We start from the raw sequence: 17,563 nt of genomic DNA on the forward strand, positions 1-17,563 counted from the left end.
AGAGGAGAGGAGAGGAGAGGAGAGGAGAGGAGAGGAGAGGAGAGGAGAGGAGAGGAGAGGAGAGGAGAGGAGAGGAGAGGAGAGGAGAGGAGAGGAGAGGAGAGGAGAGGAGAGGAGAGGAGAGGAGAGGAGAGGAGAGGAGAGGAGAGGAGAGGAGAGGAGAGGAGAGGAGAGGAGAGGAGAGGAGAGGAGAGGAGAGGAGAGGAGAGGAGAGGAGAGGAGAGGAGAGGAGAGGAGAGGAGAGGAGAGGAGAGGAGAGGAGAGGAGAGGAGAGGAGAGGAGAGGAGAGGAGAGGACCCCATCAAGTCTCTTCCTAAACACCGCAAGGAATGGTGACTCCACCACTTCCCTGGGCAGCACATTCCAATGGCCAATCACTCTTTCCATGAAGAACTTCTTCCTAACATCCAGCCTAAACCTCCCCTGGTGCAGCTTGAGCCTGTGTCCTCTTGTTGTGGTGCTGGTAGTCTGTAATTTCCGTGCAGCCCATTGCCTGACAAGGAGTTTTCAGTGGCAGGGATGACTGAATTGAGTAAAAATAAAAAAGTTATTCTCAATTAAATAAACATCACTCCCTGTAGAGATCATGCCCTTTCTCCACAACTGCAGCATCTTCCTCTGCCAGTGAACCAAATTCACCTTTCTGTCAGGACTAACACAACGCTTTGGGTTAGCAATGCTTCACCCCAAGTACGCATCAGTTTGTGCATACTGATGGAAAAAGACCATCTCATGTTCCTATCTCTATTTCTTCATTGTCCAATGAAGCAGTGCCACGTTTTGCATCCTGTGGATGTCCAGCAGCGGTGGGGATCAGCCCTCTGCTCTGCAGGACTGCTTCTGCCAGATGAGCTGTTTCTGTGTAACTCCTTTAAGAGAACAAAACTGCACTTTAATATTTGTCTCTAAGATTAAACACAGACCCACTGGAATTAGTGAGAAACAGGCAATATAAAAGCTTTCATTTAGAGCATCCTTGTTGCATGACCTAACACTGCTGGCGTGGGCGGTGAATACAAAGCCAATGAAATAAAAGGCTCTTTCTTATGAAAGATCTTAAAGATAGCCAAAAGAACTCAGATATGAAACACTGATAGGCAACCAAATGCCTTTATCAGTTGTTGGTACAGCACTGTGGACAGCCATGAAGAGCCTGGGCAAAAGGACATTTGCATTGTACTGCAAAATTAGTAATAGTTTAGTGGTTGTGGCTTCATCTTGGTTTCATGCCACAGATGTAGGTATACTGTCCTCTAGAAAATGAGTTTCAGCTCTATCTTTCCATTTTCAGGCAGCATTTCTTAAGTGACCTGCAAGCCAATTAACTTTCCTCACAGAAATGTTGATTTCCAAATGATCATTAGTCCTCAGAAGCATAATGCAAAATAATGGTCTTACACAAGTGAATAAAGCCCTAAAATTAATCTAATATACTTGTGCCCTTCATAGGCACAAAGCTTCTTTTCACCCAGAGCACCCAGTATTTCTGGAGGATTACTAAACACATATTACATGTTGAGAATGATTGCTGTGTGTCCAGAAATTTGAGCCTTGGTGAAAAATTCATCCAGAGGAAGCCTCACAAACTGTAGTTTTATTTTCCAGAGAGGAGAGGTTCATCAGTTTCATTATATTTCAGTGGCAATTGGCATGAAACTCCCACAGGCTTTTTGTAAAATCCTAGCTGGAGGGTACTAACCTTCATGACACATCATAAGATGAGGAGAGGAACCATTTGTTACAAAATGGATGGGTTTAGTTCTCTTTGGCCATAGGCACAAGGGGGAAAAGGAAAAATAGAGCTTACTTATCCATATGCAACCAGCAGCACCCCACCCCCCCTTCCAGATACGCCCTGTTTGCTCACAGTCAAGAGAATGTGATGAAATCTTGGTTGAAAGGGTTTGGGTTTTTTTGTTGTTGTTAGGTTGTGGGGTTTTCTGGGGTCATTTGTGTCCTTTTCTGGTGTCTGGTGCTGCCTCTTTTTTGACCAGAGCACCCGGAGCCCATCAAACCCTATTGCTAACCTCAAACAGGTTGGACCAGGAAAAGGCATATGTGTTGTATCATTGCTTCAAACTCCTAACATTTTGAGCAAGAAAAGGAGGTGTATTCAACAGAAAGTGCTAAATGTATCAGTCTTGGAGTACTCAAAGCAAATTTGTGATGAACTGTTTGTCTTTGCTGGGATTTTTTGGCTCTTTCCTTTTCCCTTGCCCCAGTGTAGCCAACACGGAAGGCTAAAAAGAAGCAGCAGGAGCTGACCAAGCCATAATTTGACTCCTTGTTTCAACTCAAATTCCTCTTACAAATGACAATCAGCTGATCATAGAATTGGTAGGATCAGAAGGGACCTCAAGGATCATATAGTTCCAACGCCCTTGCCATGAGCAGCGACCCCTCACACTAGATCAGGTTGCTCAGAGCCACAACTCACTTCTAGATTCTTCTCAGTAGACTTTACATATATGACTATAACTTAAAATAGTCCCAATCCAGCATGATTCACCTGCACTAAGAAAACACCCAGAAGCTGAAGGAGACTTTGTGGTGCTTGTTTATACATTTCTAATAGCCACACAGCAGGGAAAAGGAGGGTAAAAAAAACCCAAACCCAAACCAAGTAACGAAAGTTCAACTCTGCATTTATTGCAGCAGATGTATTTAGACAGGTATGGTTATAAATTAAGATGTTGCCCACAATTAAGACTCAGCTATTAGACTGCCAGCTTTTTTTCTTTCCTTTTTTTTTTGTTTTGTTCCCCTCTGAGTATGTTTTCTAACAGATGTGCTAACTATTGGAGAAGGAGTTCTCTTGTAAGTCTTTGGGGGCAGGTTATATTGTGGTGGGTTGTTGTTTTTTTTTTCTTTATACCATAAGCCACTATCAAATTATTTTTTTTTTCCCTTAAAAAAAGTGTGTTCTGTTGTTCTCATAAATCTTGAAGCCCAGTAGGAATAGAGTAAGATTGCAGTTCAGTGTTTAATGTTCATGCAAGTCCCCTGGTGTGGCTGATAAATAGTGGGGGAAGCTGAGAAGTGCTGGTGATATGCCTTTGTTACTAATGCTTCTTCTCCCTTATTGTAGATTAAAAACCTAATCCAACTGCTTTCAATTTTCTGAAGCTAATTTCTGCAGCTCACTGGCCTTTCAGTATGTTGAGCTTGGATTTTTTTTCCTTATCTGTATATCTTTGCTTTTATTTTTCAGGATGCTGCACTGCTTTTTCTAGTCCAGCCACCCAACTTTGCCCCTGTTAGCAAAGCTTATTCCTCTGTAGGTGCTCTCTTGAGTGTGTAACACTGACCAGAAAGAAAGCCTGTGGAAAGAAACCTCATAATCTCCCATCACTGGACTGAGTTTTAAAGAAAAAAAACCCCATATTTGTTTAGTGTTTTGGGATAGAGGATGTTAGATTGGAGAGCTCATGGTAAATCTCCAGTCCCGGGGGGTGTTGGGCTCAAGCCTTCATTCCAGCATGTGCATCCCAGCCCTGTGCTACTAAGTGTGCCAGGGCAGCAAGAGGGGCTGGTACAGCTGAGCAAGAACCTGGTAGAAAAGGGTTCTTTTCCAGCTATATCAGGTCCCCCTTTCTGCTTCTGACCACTCAAAAAAGAAGAGGCTGGCACAAGCTGGAGATAAGTGCCTCACGGATATGGACTGGTTAAGCTGGTTTAAGCAAAAACACAGCAATGCTGCTGCTGAGCTCAGGGTTAAGCATTTTGCTGACCAGGAATTCAGAAGAAATGCTTCCCAAGGAGACTCCCAAGGAGTTGTGTCCCAGTTGGTCCATGCTGCTATCACGTTGTGTCTCATGGTGCTTAATACACAATGGGTTGAAGGTTCACATTTGTTCTTGTAACTTCATGGGTAGTGTTTCCAGTGAATACCTTTCTCTGTTTTATTTTTTCATGATGTCTTGCTTTTGAGAACATGTAATTAAAATATACCTGTGGTATCCTGTCACTTAATTTGCAGCTTGATTAAAAATTACAGCTCAGTTTCACATACTCCATTTATCAAAAATTACTGATAGATGGATTAATTTATGCTAATGAGCTGTGCTTCAGTATCAGCAGTATGTCAGCTGCCCGTGTTCTCTCTGGGTCCCAGTGGGCTGCTAGTTGAACTGCTTGTTGTAATACATGAAGAGCTGCCTTGGTAAACTTATCCTGAACTGCTGCTTTGATTGTGCTTGGATTTGTCTTAATCTTATTTTTCCTTCCTTCAGATGTCAACTAAGCCTTAATCTCTGACAGCTCCTTGCTTCGCTTGTTTACTACTTTAAGTATTAACTAGAATTGTTTTACTTGCTAATTGGTCAAGTGGTTTTCAAATTACACTGTGTGCTCCATCCTCAGTTGAGATGATTTTTCATAAAGCAGGCAAATGAGGCAACCAAACATAATTAAGGAGTTATATTTATTAAGTACAGCCCTTCCAAATCTCTCTCTGCCATCAAGGGCTGGCACATGAGCATGTTGTGCCTGGTGGTTGATTAAAGCCGTCCCACATGTCAACCAGCAGTTCTGAATTTGTTGTATGAACAGGCATTTCTTGTTCCAGCAGGGATGGCTAACGTCTATAAATGTCCTTTTTGTCCTGTCATCCACAAATGCTATTGTGAAAAAAGCACCTTTAATGTCCTGCAATCTCACTGCAGACGGAAATTTCAGTATCATAGTATAGTATCATAGTATCAGTCAGGGTTGGAAGGGACCACAAGGATCATCTAGTTCCAACCCTCCTGCCATGGGTAGGGACACCCCACACTAGATCAGGCTGGACAGAGCCTCATCCAGCCTGGCCTTAAACACCTCCAGGGACAGGGCCTCAACCACCTCCCTGGACAACCCATTCCAGGGCTTCACCACTCTCATGGGGAAGAACTTCCTCCTCCCCTCCAGCCTGAATCTCCCCACCTCCAGCTTCATTCCATTCCCCCTAGTCCTATCACTACCTGACATCCTGAGAAGTGCCTCCCCAGCCCTCCTGTAGGCCCCCTTCAGATACTGGAAGGCCACAATTAGGTCACCTGGGAGCCTTCTCTTCTGCAGACTGAACAGTCCCAACTCCTTCAGTCTGTCCTCATAGGAGAGGTGCTCCAGCCCTCTGATCATCCTCGTGGCCCTTCTCTGGACACATTCCTGCACGTCCATATCCCTCTTGGAATAGGGCCTCCAGAACTGGATGTAGTAGGAGTTTTGCAGGTTAAAAAACCAAAAACCTCTAAAACCAGAGCTACTAAAATTTCCCTTCTCCCTCTTAATCAAATATTAAATTCATCAGGAACATTTAAATGCTTCAATATAAATGTAAAGGCAATCTTCAGCTGAATGTAGAACAGCACCTTATGAAGGCATTGTGGAATTTAAAAGGCCACAGAAAAGTCACTGTCAGGAGAGAAAGGAGCACAAATTCTGATGTTAATTTTTTTTCTTTCCATAAGACACATAAGAATCCATTTCCAGATAACAAGCTGCCTGGGCCTCCCTGCTGAGTTCAGTTCAATGGGAGCAGCATCAAGCCCCAGCTTAGCCACACAAAGCCAAGCCCCAATTTCAAGTTGTAATTTTTTATGTTTTTTAAGCAAGCATTAGTTAGAGCAGATCCATAATCCCCCATCAATAGTAACTTTCATCCTGGGAAATGTACAAACCCCTTCATAAACATCAGGATTACTTCAGTCTGCTGTTTGCTTTATCTGATGGAATATTAAAAATCAAATAGGGGGAATGTGTTTGGGTTTTTTTTTTTCCTTTGTTTCTTCTTTTTTTTTCCCCCTTTTTTTCTTTTATTTTTTCCCTTTTCTCTTGTCTTTTTTCCTCTTTTCTTTTTTCATTGTTTTTCTTTTTTTTCTTTTTTTCCCTTTTTTTTCTTTTTCTTTTTCCATTTTCTTTTACCTTTCTCTTTTTCCTTTCCCTCCTTTCTTCTCCTTTCTTCTCCTTTCTTCTCCTTTCTTCTTTCTTCTCCTTTCTTCTCCTTTCTTCTCCTTTCTTCTCTTCTCCTTTCTTCTCCTTTCTTCTCCTTTCTTCTCCTTTCTTCTCTTCTCCTTTCTTCTCCTTTCTTCTCCTTTCTTCTCCTTTCTTCTCCTTTCTTCTCCTTTCTTCTCCTTTCTTCTCCTTTCTTCTCTTCTCCTTTCTTCTCTTCTCCTTTCTTCTCCTTTCTTCTCTTCTCCTTTCTTCTCCTTTCTTCTCTTCTCCTTTCTTCTCCTTTCTTCTCTTTTCTTCTCTTCTCCTTTCTTCTCCTTTCTTCTCTTCTCCTTTCTTCTCCTTTCTTCTCCTTTCTTCTCCTTTCTTCTCCTTTCTTCTCTTCTCCTTTCTTCTCCTTTCTTCTTCTGTCTTCCTCCTTCTTCCTCCTTTCTCCCGCCTTTCCCTTCTCCCGCCTTTCCTTTCTCCCTCCTTTCCTTTCTCCCTCCTTTCCTTTCTCCCTCCTTTCCTTTTTCTCTTTTCTCCCCCCCTTTTTTCTTCTCTTTCTTTTTTCCCCCTTTTTAAATTTACTTTTTTCCCCCCTTTCCTGCCTGCTTTTGAAAAATCAGATTACCTGATGACAAATGTTAAAAATCTTTTGGGGCTCACATTTATGTGTTATTTCCATGATTTCTACCTGTGCATTTCATAGATCTTTTGTTCAAGGAAGACCATTAATCACTATGACTTAAATATGTACATTCTGTAGGTAAAGGGATCGGCAAGATTGCAGAAGCAGTAAAGCCCACCCAAAAGTTTCACCCTATTGAGGCACTTGAGCCTGGAACTGACTATACAGTTCGTCTAGTGACTAAGAATTGGGTTGATAACAATAGCATTTTTGAAGATGTTATTGAGACAAGGGGGAGAGGTGAGACATGAAACCCTTCAAGGTGATAAAGACTCCTTTTGAATGTAAATATGTGTCGAGGTGACATCTGATGTTGTGCAGTCAAAGTGTTCCAAAATCATCTTTTTGTTTTGTTCTGTCATTTTGAAGTTGTACCCCCTGGGAGCACAAACCCACCTGTGGTTCTTGGCTGATCCTGTGCTTTACTGTGTGCACAACAGCCTGCAACAATGACACACCTTTACAAATGTTTTATTCCCTTCCTATGTGAGTTTTGAAGGGGGAAAAGTGTTTGGGATATGATCCCATTCCACCTGCGCCTATCCAGTGGTTTGCATGTGCTGGATAGTGCAGTTTTAGCTCCATTTCTATTGCAAAACTGCTTTTTGCATGAGAGGCTTAACAACCCTCTGCTTGGCTTTCCTCTTTGGCATTAATCCTTTGAGCCAACTGCTCTCTCAGAATTACCTTTCCAAAATGTCTGCGTTGTGCCTTGTCGGCTGCATGCTCCTGTTAAAGCCTCAAAATGTCACGCTCCAGACGTGTTCCTGTCTTGCATTTCTCTCAGTTGAACACAATAAGTAGTGATAGACTGGTTCAATTAGGATCCAGTGAAGAACATGTTATGTATTCATGTTATAGTTGGGTGATGCCCTTTCCCTCTGATTAATTTTCTTCTTCGTTTCACTCCTGTTCCGTTCCACAAAGCCTATGCTGGCATTTACGATGGAATTTCCACCCAGGGGTGGTTCATTGGACTGATGTGTGCCATCGCTTTGCTCACCCTGCTGCTGCTAACTATTTGCTTTGTCAGAAGAAATAAAGGAGGAAAATATTCAGGTAAATGGATTTATTGTCCTTTTGCTATGTTCACATGTTAATAACAAGCATTCCTCAGACTTTTATCTCTGGAGGCTGCAGAACCACAAGCAGAAACATCCAATTAGGTGCTGTAGCTTTTTGATAAATATCTGCAGAATGGATTCTAATGAATACCAGTGAACCTCTGCTCTCTGGGTGAGAAAACGCTGTCTGCTGGGCAGAGATCTTACCAAGGCCTTTGATAACGCTCACTGAATCTTCCAGCATTTAATCCAGCCCTAGAGTCAAGGTCCTACACCAGCTACACCTCTGAGCCTTCAATTTGCAGGACTGTTCTCTCACTTCCACCTGATAACTGCCACTTGACATAGAAACTGAGAGACCTCCCATGGGTGGCCAAATTGCTTAAGAATAGAATATTTCTGCTGAAAACCATTCTGTAATTTTAAAAACAATGAGGAAGGATTTAAGTGTAAATACTAAAGTCTAAACCTGGCTGCTCAGAAGGGTGGTAGATGACCCATCCATGGAAGCATTCAAGATCAGGTTGTGCTCTGCACAACATAATCTAGTGGCAGGCATCCCTGCTGACTGCAGGAGGGTTGGACTAAATGACCTTTAAAGGTCCCTTCCAACCCAAACCCTTCTAGAAGATGAGTCTAGCTTTCTTCTAAGTGAAGAAATGGCCCCAACCCCTTGATGGAATCATGCTGGTTGCATCCAGCAGATGTGTGGGGCAAGCTGCTGCCCTTCAGGTTAGGCTGTAAATGGTGGCAGGAGGTTTTCCCATTACACTGAGGGAAGAAAAGTCCACGGTGGAACCTGGCATACAGATCTGTGCTTTATTTTATTTGTACAGTGAAAGAAAAAGAAGATTTGCATCCAGATCCCGAGGCTCAATCAATAAAAGATGAAATCTTTGGGGAATATAGGTAAATAGGACCTGCTTTAACAAACGTTTGTGTTTGTTGGGGTTTTGTTTGGTTTCCAGATGTCATCATTACTTAGGACATTTTTATAGCATGCAATTAATGCTGTTCTTCATTTCCAAAGCAAACCTCAAAGGAGTGGGTGATAGTAGGACTATAAAGTCCAGTATCCAGTATGCTTAAATCCATCCACCTTGGGGTATCAGTAAATGTTGATGTATCAATGGTTATTTTTCACTTGTCTGTTGTTCCTGTTGTTTTGGGGTTTTGTTGTTGTTGTTGTTTGGTTTTGTTTGTGTTCTTTTGTTTTCATTAACATTGTATGAATAATGTAAATATATGTAAGATAATTTGGGTTTCTGCTGTAACATCCACTGAAGTTAATAGGAAGATTTTCTTACAGCTTCAGTGGGTTTCTGAAACCCAGTCAGGCCCAAACTGTGTCATATGGGGAATGTTCACTCTGTGAAAGAAAACAAAAAGGTTGAAATACAGTAAAGAGATGGCAAAAAGCCCCTCAAACTAGCCTCCTTCCAGAATTTTCTGGGGGAGAACTGAAATAATCACTTTGGCTGTTTTTAAAAGAAATAAAACTGGTGATGTTACCTAATTGCGGTATGAAGAAAATGCATCTTTATAAGAACCATGCTGGAGAGAAGTATTGTATTTGGCCCTAAGGGCATAAAAGTTCTGTTACAATCCCAATCATTACATTATTTGTACTATGATTTTTTTTTTTTCTGCATAATTTCATCTTTATTTAATTCTTAATGCTTTCTAACGGGACAAATATTTAGAAAGGTAAGAAAGTCCTGAGGTTAATAACTTTGACCCCCTCCTTCCCCCACCTTCAAACTCCAAACTTGCTATTTTTTATAAACAGACACGCCTTGTGTAGGAAAGCAGCAAATATTTTTGTTGTCTTGATTGTGCATATCATTAATTGTGTGTTGGAGAGGTGAAATTTGGGTGCATCTCTTTGTGCTTCCTTAGGTAGCGTTGCCAAAGCACTTTGACACTGAATTGGCATCAGCAAGGGCCCCAAATGAGTAATTATGTCCCTGGTTCAGAGGCCTATTAATTTCTTTGGGAGTAATCTTTTAATCTATCCCAAATAACCCTCCCAAATATTTAATCCTCCCAAATGTTATGGTCAATCAAAAGTTAGGCTGCCTTGGTTCTTCTCCTACAGTTCCGTTTGGAAGAATGGAACTGTAGGAGAGGGCTGGAGCACCTCTCCTATGAAGACAGATTGAGGGAGTTGGGGCTGTACAGTCTGGAGAGGAGAAGGCTCTGAGGAGACCTAATTGTGAACTTCCAGTATCTGAAGGGGGCTACAAGAAAGTGGGGGAGGGACTTTTGAGGGTGTCAGGGAGTGATAAGACTAGGGGGAATGGAAAAAACCTAGAACTGGGTAGATTCAGATTGGATGTTAGGAAGAAGTTCTTCCCCATGAGGGTGGTGAGACACTGGCACAGGTTGCCCAGGGAGGTGGTGGAAGTCTCATCCTTGGAGATTTTTAAGGCCAGGCTGGATGTGACTCTGAGCAACCTGCTGTAGTGTGAGGTGTCCCTGCCCATGGCAGGGGGGTTGGAACTGGCTGATCCTTGAGGTCCTTCCAGCCCTAACAATTCTATGATTCTATGAAGAATGGTCAATGGAATTTCCTTTTATTTCCCCCATGTTTTTGTGTCTTTTTTCAAGAAATTGCCACTATATTGCATATAATCAGAGACAGACACTCTGATGCTGCTTTTGTTTCTCATCCCCTTCAGCAGAGAGGAACTCCACCAGTTACAATAAGATAACAGAACAAGTGAAAAAAGGGAAGAAAAGCCCCTTTGTCAGTCATCTAAACTCAAACAGATGCTCACAGAGCAGTGAGATGCACACCACAGCTGATGCCTCATCCCACAATTTCATTAATTCACCCACCCTCCTCAAAAGAAACATGAAAGGAAAGAGGCCCTGAATATCAGCCACTGTTTTGTAAAATGAAAACGGTTCTTTCTGTAAAGAACTGAAAAGTTGACTGATTGCTGGAATGGATCCCTCAAGTCCTTTCCAGCACTTCCTGTTCTTTCCCCTTCGCTTTCTAGCCCTTGTTGTCTTGGGAAAGACCCAAACACATGCAATTTTAATTGATATTTCCCATTTCAACCCATCCCTTTGCTGTAATAACCACCAAACCCTGTCCATGGGGAATTCAGGTCAGTGTGTGTGACCTGCTTGAGGTGCACCAGACCAAGAAGGTCTCATAGGGTTGGAATGCTTTCAATGTATATAACCCACACAGAAATGTTTTCCTTCCTGCTGCTTTTCCTTCCCACTAACAGAGCAGTTTCCCTCCTTGCAGTTAAAAGCTAGATTTTTGGAAAGGCTTTTCTTTGTTTTGTAGTGACAGCGATGAAAAGCCGCTGAAAGGCAGCCTCCGGTCCATTAACGGGGACATTAAAGCCACTGAAAGTGCTGATAGTCTGGTAGATTATGGAGAAGGGGAGCATGGGATGTTCAATGAAGATGGTTCATTTATTGGAGCTTATTCTGGATCTAAGGAAAAAGGATCAGTGGAAAGCACTGGGAGTTCTACGGCAACTTTTCCTCTCCACGCCTAAAATCTGAGCAAGAATGGTTCAATTTGTGTTTAATTGTGATATTTATCTTGATTAGTCCTCCATGGTTACCACATGTGATTGGAAGCAGGTTGCCAGTTGAGCCAGTCAGGAGCCTGATGTCCAGGTAATACAAACCCAAGTCACTGCCACTAAAAGATGATTTTTTCCATCCTAATTTCTTGCTGTTTTCTTCTCCTGGAAACCAATTGATTCTTTGCTATACAAAATGTCTTACTCAATTCTTACCAAACCAGAATTTCTCAGTGTTCCATCCATGTATTTACCTGCTACTCTGTGTGTTTCTGAGCTTTGGAATATGTTTCTCTGTGGAGTGGTTTGGGGTTTTTTTTACCCCCTATATGGCTGCTGTCACTCTGTACATGCATTTATACGTCCTATTCCCTCATGTACTGTGGCCTCAGCTTTGTAGAGGTCGTAAAAGAACAACACCAGGAAAAGGAAAAAAGCAAACAAAAAGAAGAGGTTATTCTGCAAAGTGACACCAAGCATTCTACTGAGGAAAAAAAACAAGGATAATTAATAATATTGGAGAAATATATTCTATATATTGTATATTATTTTGTTTTCATAAAGAAAGTCCTTCACTTATGATCCCCTAAAACAATTTTAGTGGTTAGAGCTGACTGCAATGACCAACAGTTAGAGATGGAACTTAATCCACCGGAGAAAAATTGCGCTCAAAAGACAAAGCTCCAGCCTTGTGCCTGGATCTTCTGTCCAGTAGCTGGCACTATTTCCTTACATATGTTAAGCTGCAGTATCTTTTCTGTGGCAAGGCAAAACAGGGTTCCCATCCCACCATCACTGGAAAGCATTCGAATTTCTTTTCCCCGGCCTCTCCAAGCTGCGTTTCTAAGCGGAAAAGCAAACTGCTTGTTGTCTGTCTCATATCTGTATATTTGTGTGCTAGCATCCATTATCATGGAGACGTTGTACATATGGTTATTAATATTGACACAAGTTTAAAAAACAAAACAATCAGCCTAGTTTTCTTTTGAAAGGAGGCCTGTGGCTAGCATGAGTCTGTTTAGCTGTGTAGGAATGGGTAGAGTCGCTTCTCAGTATCAGTTTGGACCAGCAAAGTTAGTTTTACAGAGGGAGTTATGTGTACACCAGTCACAGAAACCTCACTATCATTCAAATCCCCACATAAAACAGACCTACCTGACTTAGGAGAGATGGTTTATCTTCAAGCTGTTCATTGTTAAAGAAGCAAAAAGCAAAAGCAAAGAGAAAATATTATGGTGTAGTTTCTTTTCTATTTTGTTTACCGAGCGCTGGTTTAAATTTGGGTCTTTTCTTTGCCTCTCCACCACTAACTCAGCAAAGCTGTACAGCACATTTTTTTGGTCTTTTTGTACTGGAATCTTCTGAATGTCTTTTAAAAGCATTTTTATTTCTTTTTTTTTCTTCTTCTTCTTCTTCTTAATGTGCTTCTGTGAGTAGGATATCAGTGTGGCTTCATTTCTTCTTGCACAATGGCTGTCGCTTCAATCCTAATGTTTTAATAGGAGGAATAGATCCTCAAAGCCATTTTTGCATCGTGATAGTAATGAGGCAAATATCCCCAATGGCTCCTTCATGATCTCCATTACTTCAGTGGAAAAAAAAAACAGAAGAGAGGAAGCAAGAATTACTCCCATGGTTATGAGTTTCCAGTAATGACCCCTGTTAAGACTAATTAGTTGCCCACAAGAATGAAGTTTGTTGCCTGTAGGGAGGCCACAGTTCACAAACAGCATCCCTTAACTTGGGCTGCTCCCCAGTGCCCATCCAATCCTGGAAGCAGTAAGTGGCCTTTGATGCTTCTGTGTATCTGTTCCTCTTTTTTGCTCTTTAACCTTTGCCTAGCCTCTATTTGGAAAAAAAACAAGCCCCCAGACCCCCAGCCCAAACCCCCTAGTGATGAAATGCATATTAAAAGATGAGGAGCAACCTGCCCTGAGTCAAAAGTCAGCCCCCTGTATGTCAGTGACCCGAGTTGTTCACTTTTTATTATTTATAAAGTTTTATTTTCTGTATTTCACTCAGTTCAAATGCTGAAAAAAAAATTTCCAAAGTCATTCCCACTTTGGGGCAAAAAAATATTAAAAAATCTGCATTTAAAAAAGATGAGAGTGAATAATTAAACAAATGAGAAAATTGGCATCTCATTAACAGAGACATTTCCCAGCAGGATCTCTATCTGCTGACTCTTGTCTGCTGCAGCCCAAACTAGATCAAGTCTCACAAATTATGAAGCTAGTGACAATTTTTGTTGCCAGCTTCAGGCTGTTTTTAGTGAATTTCCTTTAGGAATGATCCACACTAGCACAAGATTAAGGCTTTTTGAAATAGGAACAAAATTGAGATGGACTACCCTAAAGACTCTCCATGCTGAGAGCTGGTATAGGCTGGACCAGAGCCTGGCAGAGCTCTTCCAGCCATGGCTCACTGACCAGGGCAGAGATTGGGACAGACAGTATCCTGGTTTGAGGCCAGACAGATCTTCTCTTGCCCCTGACAGGGGCGAAAGAATGACACTCATACAAATGGATTGCAGAAGTGATGGAAAGTTTAAATGGAAAAGCTTTTAGTGTTTTACAGAAACTAGAAGCACAGTGACAAAGATAGCCCAAAGTGTAGAGTCCCCTATAGCACACCCAAAGGTGCCCAACATTTCCCTTCTCCCTACCTGAGGGTATACCCAAACCCCCCAGGACTCTTTCTTCCCCACCTCCCTGCCTAGGCTAGTCCCAGGCTAGCCAGGTCTGAGACTGGCTGCCCTCTTCTTCTCCTGGCATCAGGCCTAAGAGACCTTGAGATACTCCCCCACTGTTACCCAATAGGGAGCATCTCCCATAGGAGCAGAGAGGGAAGAAAGAGGAAGAGAATGACTTTGCAGATGGATTTATAGCGTGCAGGATTTATGGGTAGAAATAGGCTGTTCCCTGTGTCCACCTTACTGGGTTGGGCACTCTGGACACCGGGGGTGTAACTGATGTAGCAGTAGCAGGAGGCCCCCAGCCTAAACTACCACAGAGAGACATGGGCGAGTCTGGATGTCACCCATCCACGTTCCCAGCCACCCATTGTCCAGTGCTTTGGGTCACTTCAGATCAACAAACCTCCTTGTCCCAGCAAATGCCTCTGCTTAGCAGACACAAATTTCAGACCATATTAGCAAGTGTCCAATTATCGAGTAATGAATAGAAATCCCCTGCGCTGCCGCTCGCTCAGTGCCTGCTAAGAGATGTTTGTGACAGCCCTGTGATGTGCTACTCATCTGTGCCCCGGTGTGAGTGCTTCTTCTATTAAAATTTTAATTCAGACCCTTAAATCTTAATGTTGGTGTTCTGTGGTGCCTCAGGGTCTAAAAAAACCATCCAGCGACAAAGAAGATGTGCGGTGGAATCTGTGCAGCCAGCGCAGACTTTTGAGGGAGGTGCCCAGTGAATATGAAACAAAGGGCTAAAAACTCCTGGGGAATCACTCACTTGAGCTTTTTTTATCTTTTCCCAATCCTTTTTTTTTCTTTCTCTTTTTCCCCACTGGGGTTTTATTTTCTATTGTTAGGCTACCACTCATACAGTGTACCTCTGGAAGTGCAGGACACTAATGATTCTTTCTTTTATACCTCAGAGATTGGCTTTCAAAAGTAGAACCACAGAATCATTTGGGTTGGAAAAGAGCTCTAAGATCGAGTCCAGCCATCAAAATTAAGAAGCAAGCAAACAGAGCCAGCTTAGATTGTTCCTGAGCAGTTATTTTGTCATTGTCAGGAGATAGGCTACTATTTTTTACTACTTTTTGTTGGGGGTTGAGAGGATTTGTGACCACACAGGCTGGGTAAAAACTCTCCCCAGCTGTACTGCAGTTCTGAAATAATACATTAAATCCAATAAATAGCACATTAAATCCAATACATAGCACTTTAAATCCAATAAGTAGTACCTTAAATCCAATAAACAGTACTTCAAATCCAATAAATAGTGCTTTATATCCAATAAATAGTACCTTAAATCCAATAATTAATACTTTAAATCCAATAATTAATACTTTAAATCCAATAAATAGTACCTTAAATCCAACAATTAGTACTTTAGACCCAATAAAAAGTACATTAAATCCAGTAATTATGGTTGTTGGTTTTGGTGGTTTGTTTATTGTGTTGTTTTTTTTTCCTCTTTTTTCTCTGCCCAGAAGTGTTTATTAAAATCAGTTGATGGAAATCTGTGGTGATTTCATTCATTAATAGCTGGCAGGGAATTCCAATCTGTCTGCTGGGAGGAGGAGAGAGTCAGGGCTGGCCAGTTGTGTAAGCATGCAGATGGATAGATGGGATAAGGACATACCAAATGGATAGGGGGTTATGGACAACCCAGTGGCATGGCTCTTTATTTGGTTACAAGGTGGTTATGATAAGCATTGGATTTTGCTGGCAGTACAACTGTGAGAGGGGAAATTACACTTTCAGATTTGATATCTCAGTCAAGCTGGGATGCAGTTTCATCCAGCAAGGAAAAAGGCATTTTCCAAGCCCAAGACTTGCAGATTTAAGCCTCCTCTTGTTCCAGAGAGGTGTGGGTGCTCCTCAGAAAGTTTTGCAGGACTGTGTAGAAGATAAGCACATTAAATCAGCTTTTCCTAACTGTTGGGAACAAATACTGCATTCCAGCTCCCATGCAAGTGAGCTGTTTGTGTTCACAGAGCAGCTTTGGTATGGGTTGTACTCTCAGACCTAAGTTTGTATTTAAAGAAAAAATAATACATAATGTAACTGACCAATCAGGGGCTCGTGAGAACGGCCCTGGCATCATTCTCAGGCAAAATTTGGTGACCCAGTCTCAAGAAATCCTTGCTTGTGCTTGACTCTGCTCTTCAGCAAGGACAATAGTCCAGGACTGACTATCAAAGCCCTTTTAAGGCTGGATCTTTAGGATGAGCAGAATTAGGATCCAAGTCCAAAAAGTGACTTTCCCCTCTGGATCAAAATATGTGTGTGTATGTATAATGAATTAAAAAGCCTTCTCTGTAACTCGAGTTTTAAATGGAGCTGATTAGCATTTCCTTTAATGATTTATGATATTGGTTCTGTTGTGTTCTTATTGCTGAAGCAGCATGAGCAGCTCTTTTTCTGGTAACCACTTCCATTGACTGAATGTGTCAGATCCGAGGCATGAGAGGTTCCAATAAAAGTTTTTCAGGCCAATATTGTCTTTGAGATGAAAACAGATGCTAGCACAATCTTTCCATCTGAAAATAGATGGGGTTTTTAACAGTGATTCCATAGCAGTTATGTAAACTCAAGTTAGAATAACGTTCACTGATCCTTCTGTGCTTCTGGAGGGAAAATTCATCATGATTTTTGAGTGGGAAATCTTGATTATTTTGCATACCTGAAGATGTAAAGAAAGGAAATGCTCCATGGCAAGAGGATTTCCTTTGTTTGCCAGTGGATCAAGCCCTCAGCTGCCTCTCTGTTAGTGCTTAGTGTCTCAGAATCAGGCATCTAGATGCTGTGGGAGTACCAGTACATGTTTACATTGCAGCTCTGTATCTTCCATGTCAGCGTCTCAAGCGATCTGCACTGATCTGTTGACTTTTCAGGCAGGAACCAATGGGTGGGTTTGAGCCAAAGCATACTGTCTGTTTCTTTTCTTTGTCTTTTTCTTTTCCTTTTTTATTATTATTGTTGTTGTTGTTATCACTTTGAACAAGCTACTTTGTAATTTCATGAGAAAAGATCAAAGCAAATGTGGTGTCACCGTTCCAATGTTCCTTTTCGAGCTAAATGTTAGTGTGCATTGATTACAGGGTAGAGGAAGTTGTTGTGCTGTAGCTGCTGTTTGTATCATGCATATGTGCACGTATGGTTTTAAAAGAGATTTTCATTTTACATGAAATACGACTTTGCTAATAAAAGTTTGACTTGATGTAATCTCCAAACGCCTTAGCTGTAATCAGCAAGTTTCTCTTTCATTTTGCTGTGTGCTTTTGTGGGTTGTGTTGTGTTTTGGTTTTTTTCCTTTCCCTTCCTGATGCCATTTCTTTGCTGGGAATCTGTTTTGTCATTTATAGTCCTCCCTAGCTTATGGTCTGTACTGGGTTTTCTTAGCTTCGTACCAAAGTCAAGCTGCCCTTGGCTTTCCTGGGACTACCAGACACCATGGACAACAAACCAGCTCAAAATGATCTCCACTAAAGCAGGGATGAACCTGAACTGCAGACACCCTGAATTCAAATGCCTCATTTATTTCATGGTATGATCATCTCCTGGTTCAAACTATCATCCTCTATAATGTGAGCATCTATAACATCCTTTATATACTGCGTGTCACTTAACATCACATCACCTCCCAAGCACACAGAGCTTG

The 17,563-nt window shown here is 41.8% G+C and overlaps 1 protein-coding gene across 9 annotated transcripts in view; it reads left to right on the plus strand.

Moving 5' to 3' along the window:
• CHL1 (cell adhesion molecule L1 like) overlaps positions 1-17,149 on the plus strand; it is a 177,899-nt gene extending 160,750 nt beyond the window's left edge. For 6 of the 9 annotated variants that reach the window (XM_068154383.1, XM_068154388.1, XM_068154379.1 and 3 more), the window contains 4 exons: positions 6,680-6,841; positions 7,529-7,660; positions 8,502-8,574; positions 10,970-17,149. In XM_068154383.1, coding sequence (XP_068010484.1) covers positions 6,680-6,841; positions 7,529-7,660; positions 8,502-8,574; positions 10,970-11,186 — 584 coding nt within the window. In that variant the 3' untranslated portion in view covers positions 11,187-17,149. Of the gene's footprint in view, positions 1-6,679; positions 6,842-7,528; positions 7,661-8,501; positions 8,575-10,950 lie in introns of all 9 variants that reach the window. The other 3 variants (XM_068154386.1, XM_068154385.1, XM_068154387.1) reach the window with 3 other exon arrangements.
• Positions 17,150-17,563: the final 414 nt, after the last annotated feature.

This window comes from Melanerpes formicivorus, unplaced genomic scaffold (genome assembly GCF_026170545.1).
Source record: "Melanerpes formicivorus ecotype bairdi unplaced genomic scaffold, bMelFor1.0.p_v2 SCAF_28, whole genome shotgun sequence".
Taxonomy (NCBI): Eukaryota; Metazoa; Chordata; class Aves; order Piciformes; family Picidae; genus Melanerpes; species Melanerpes formicivorus.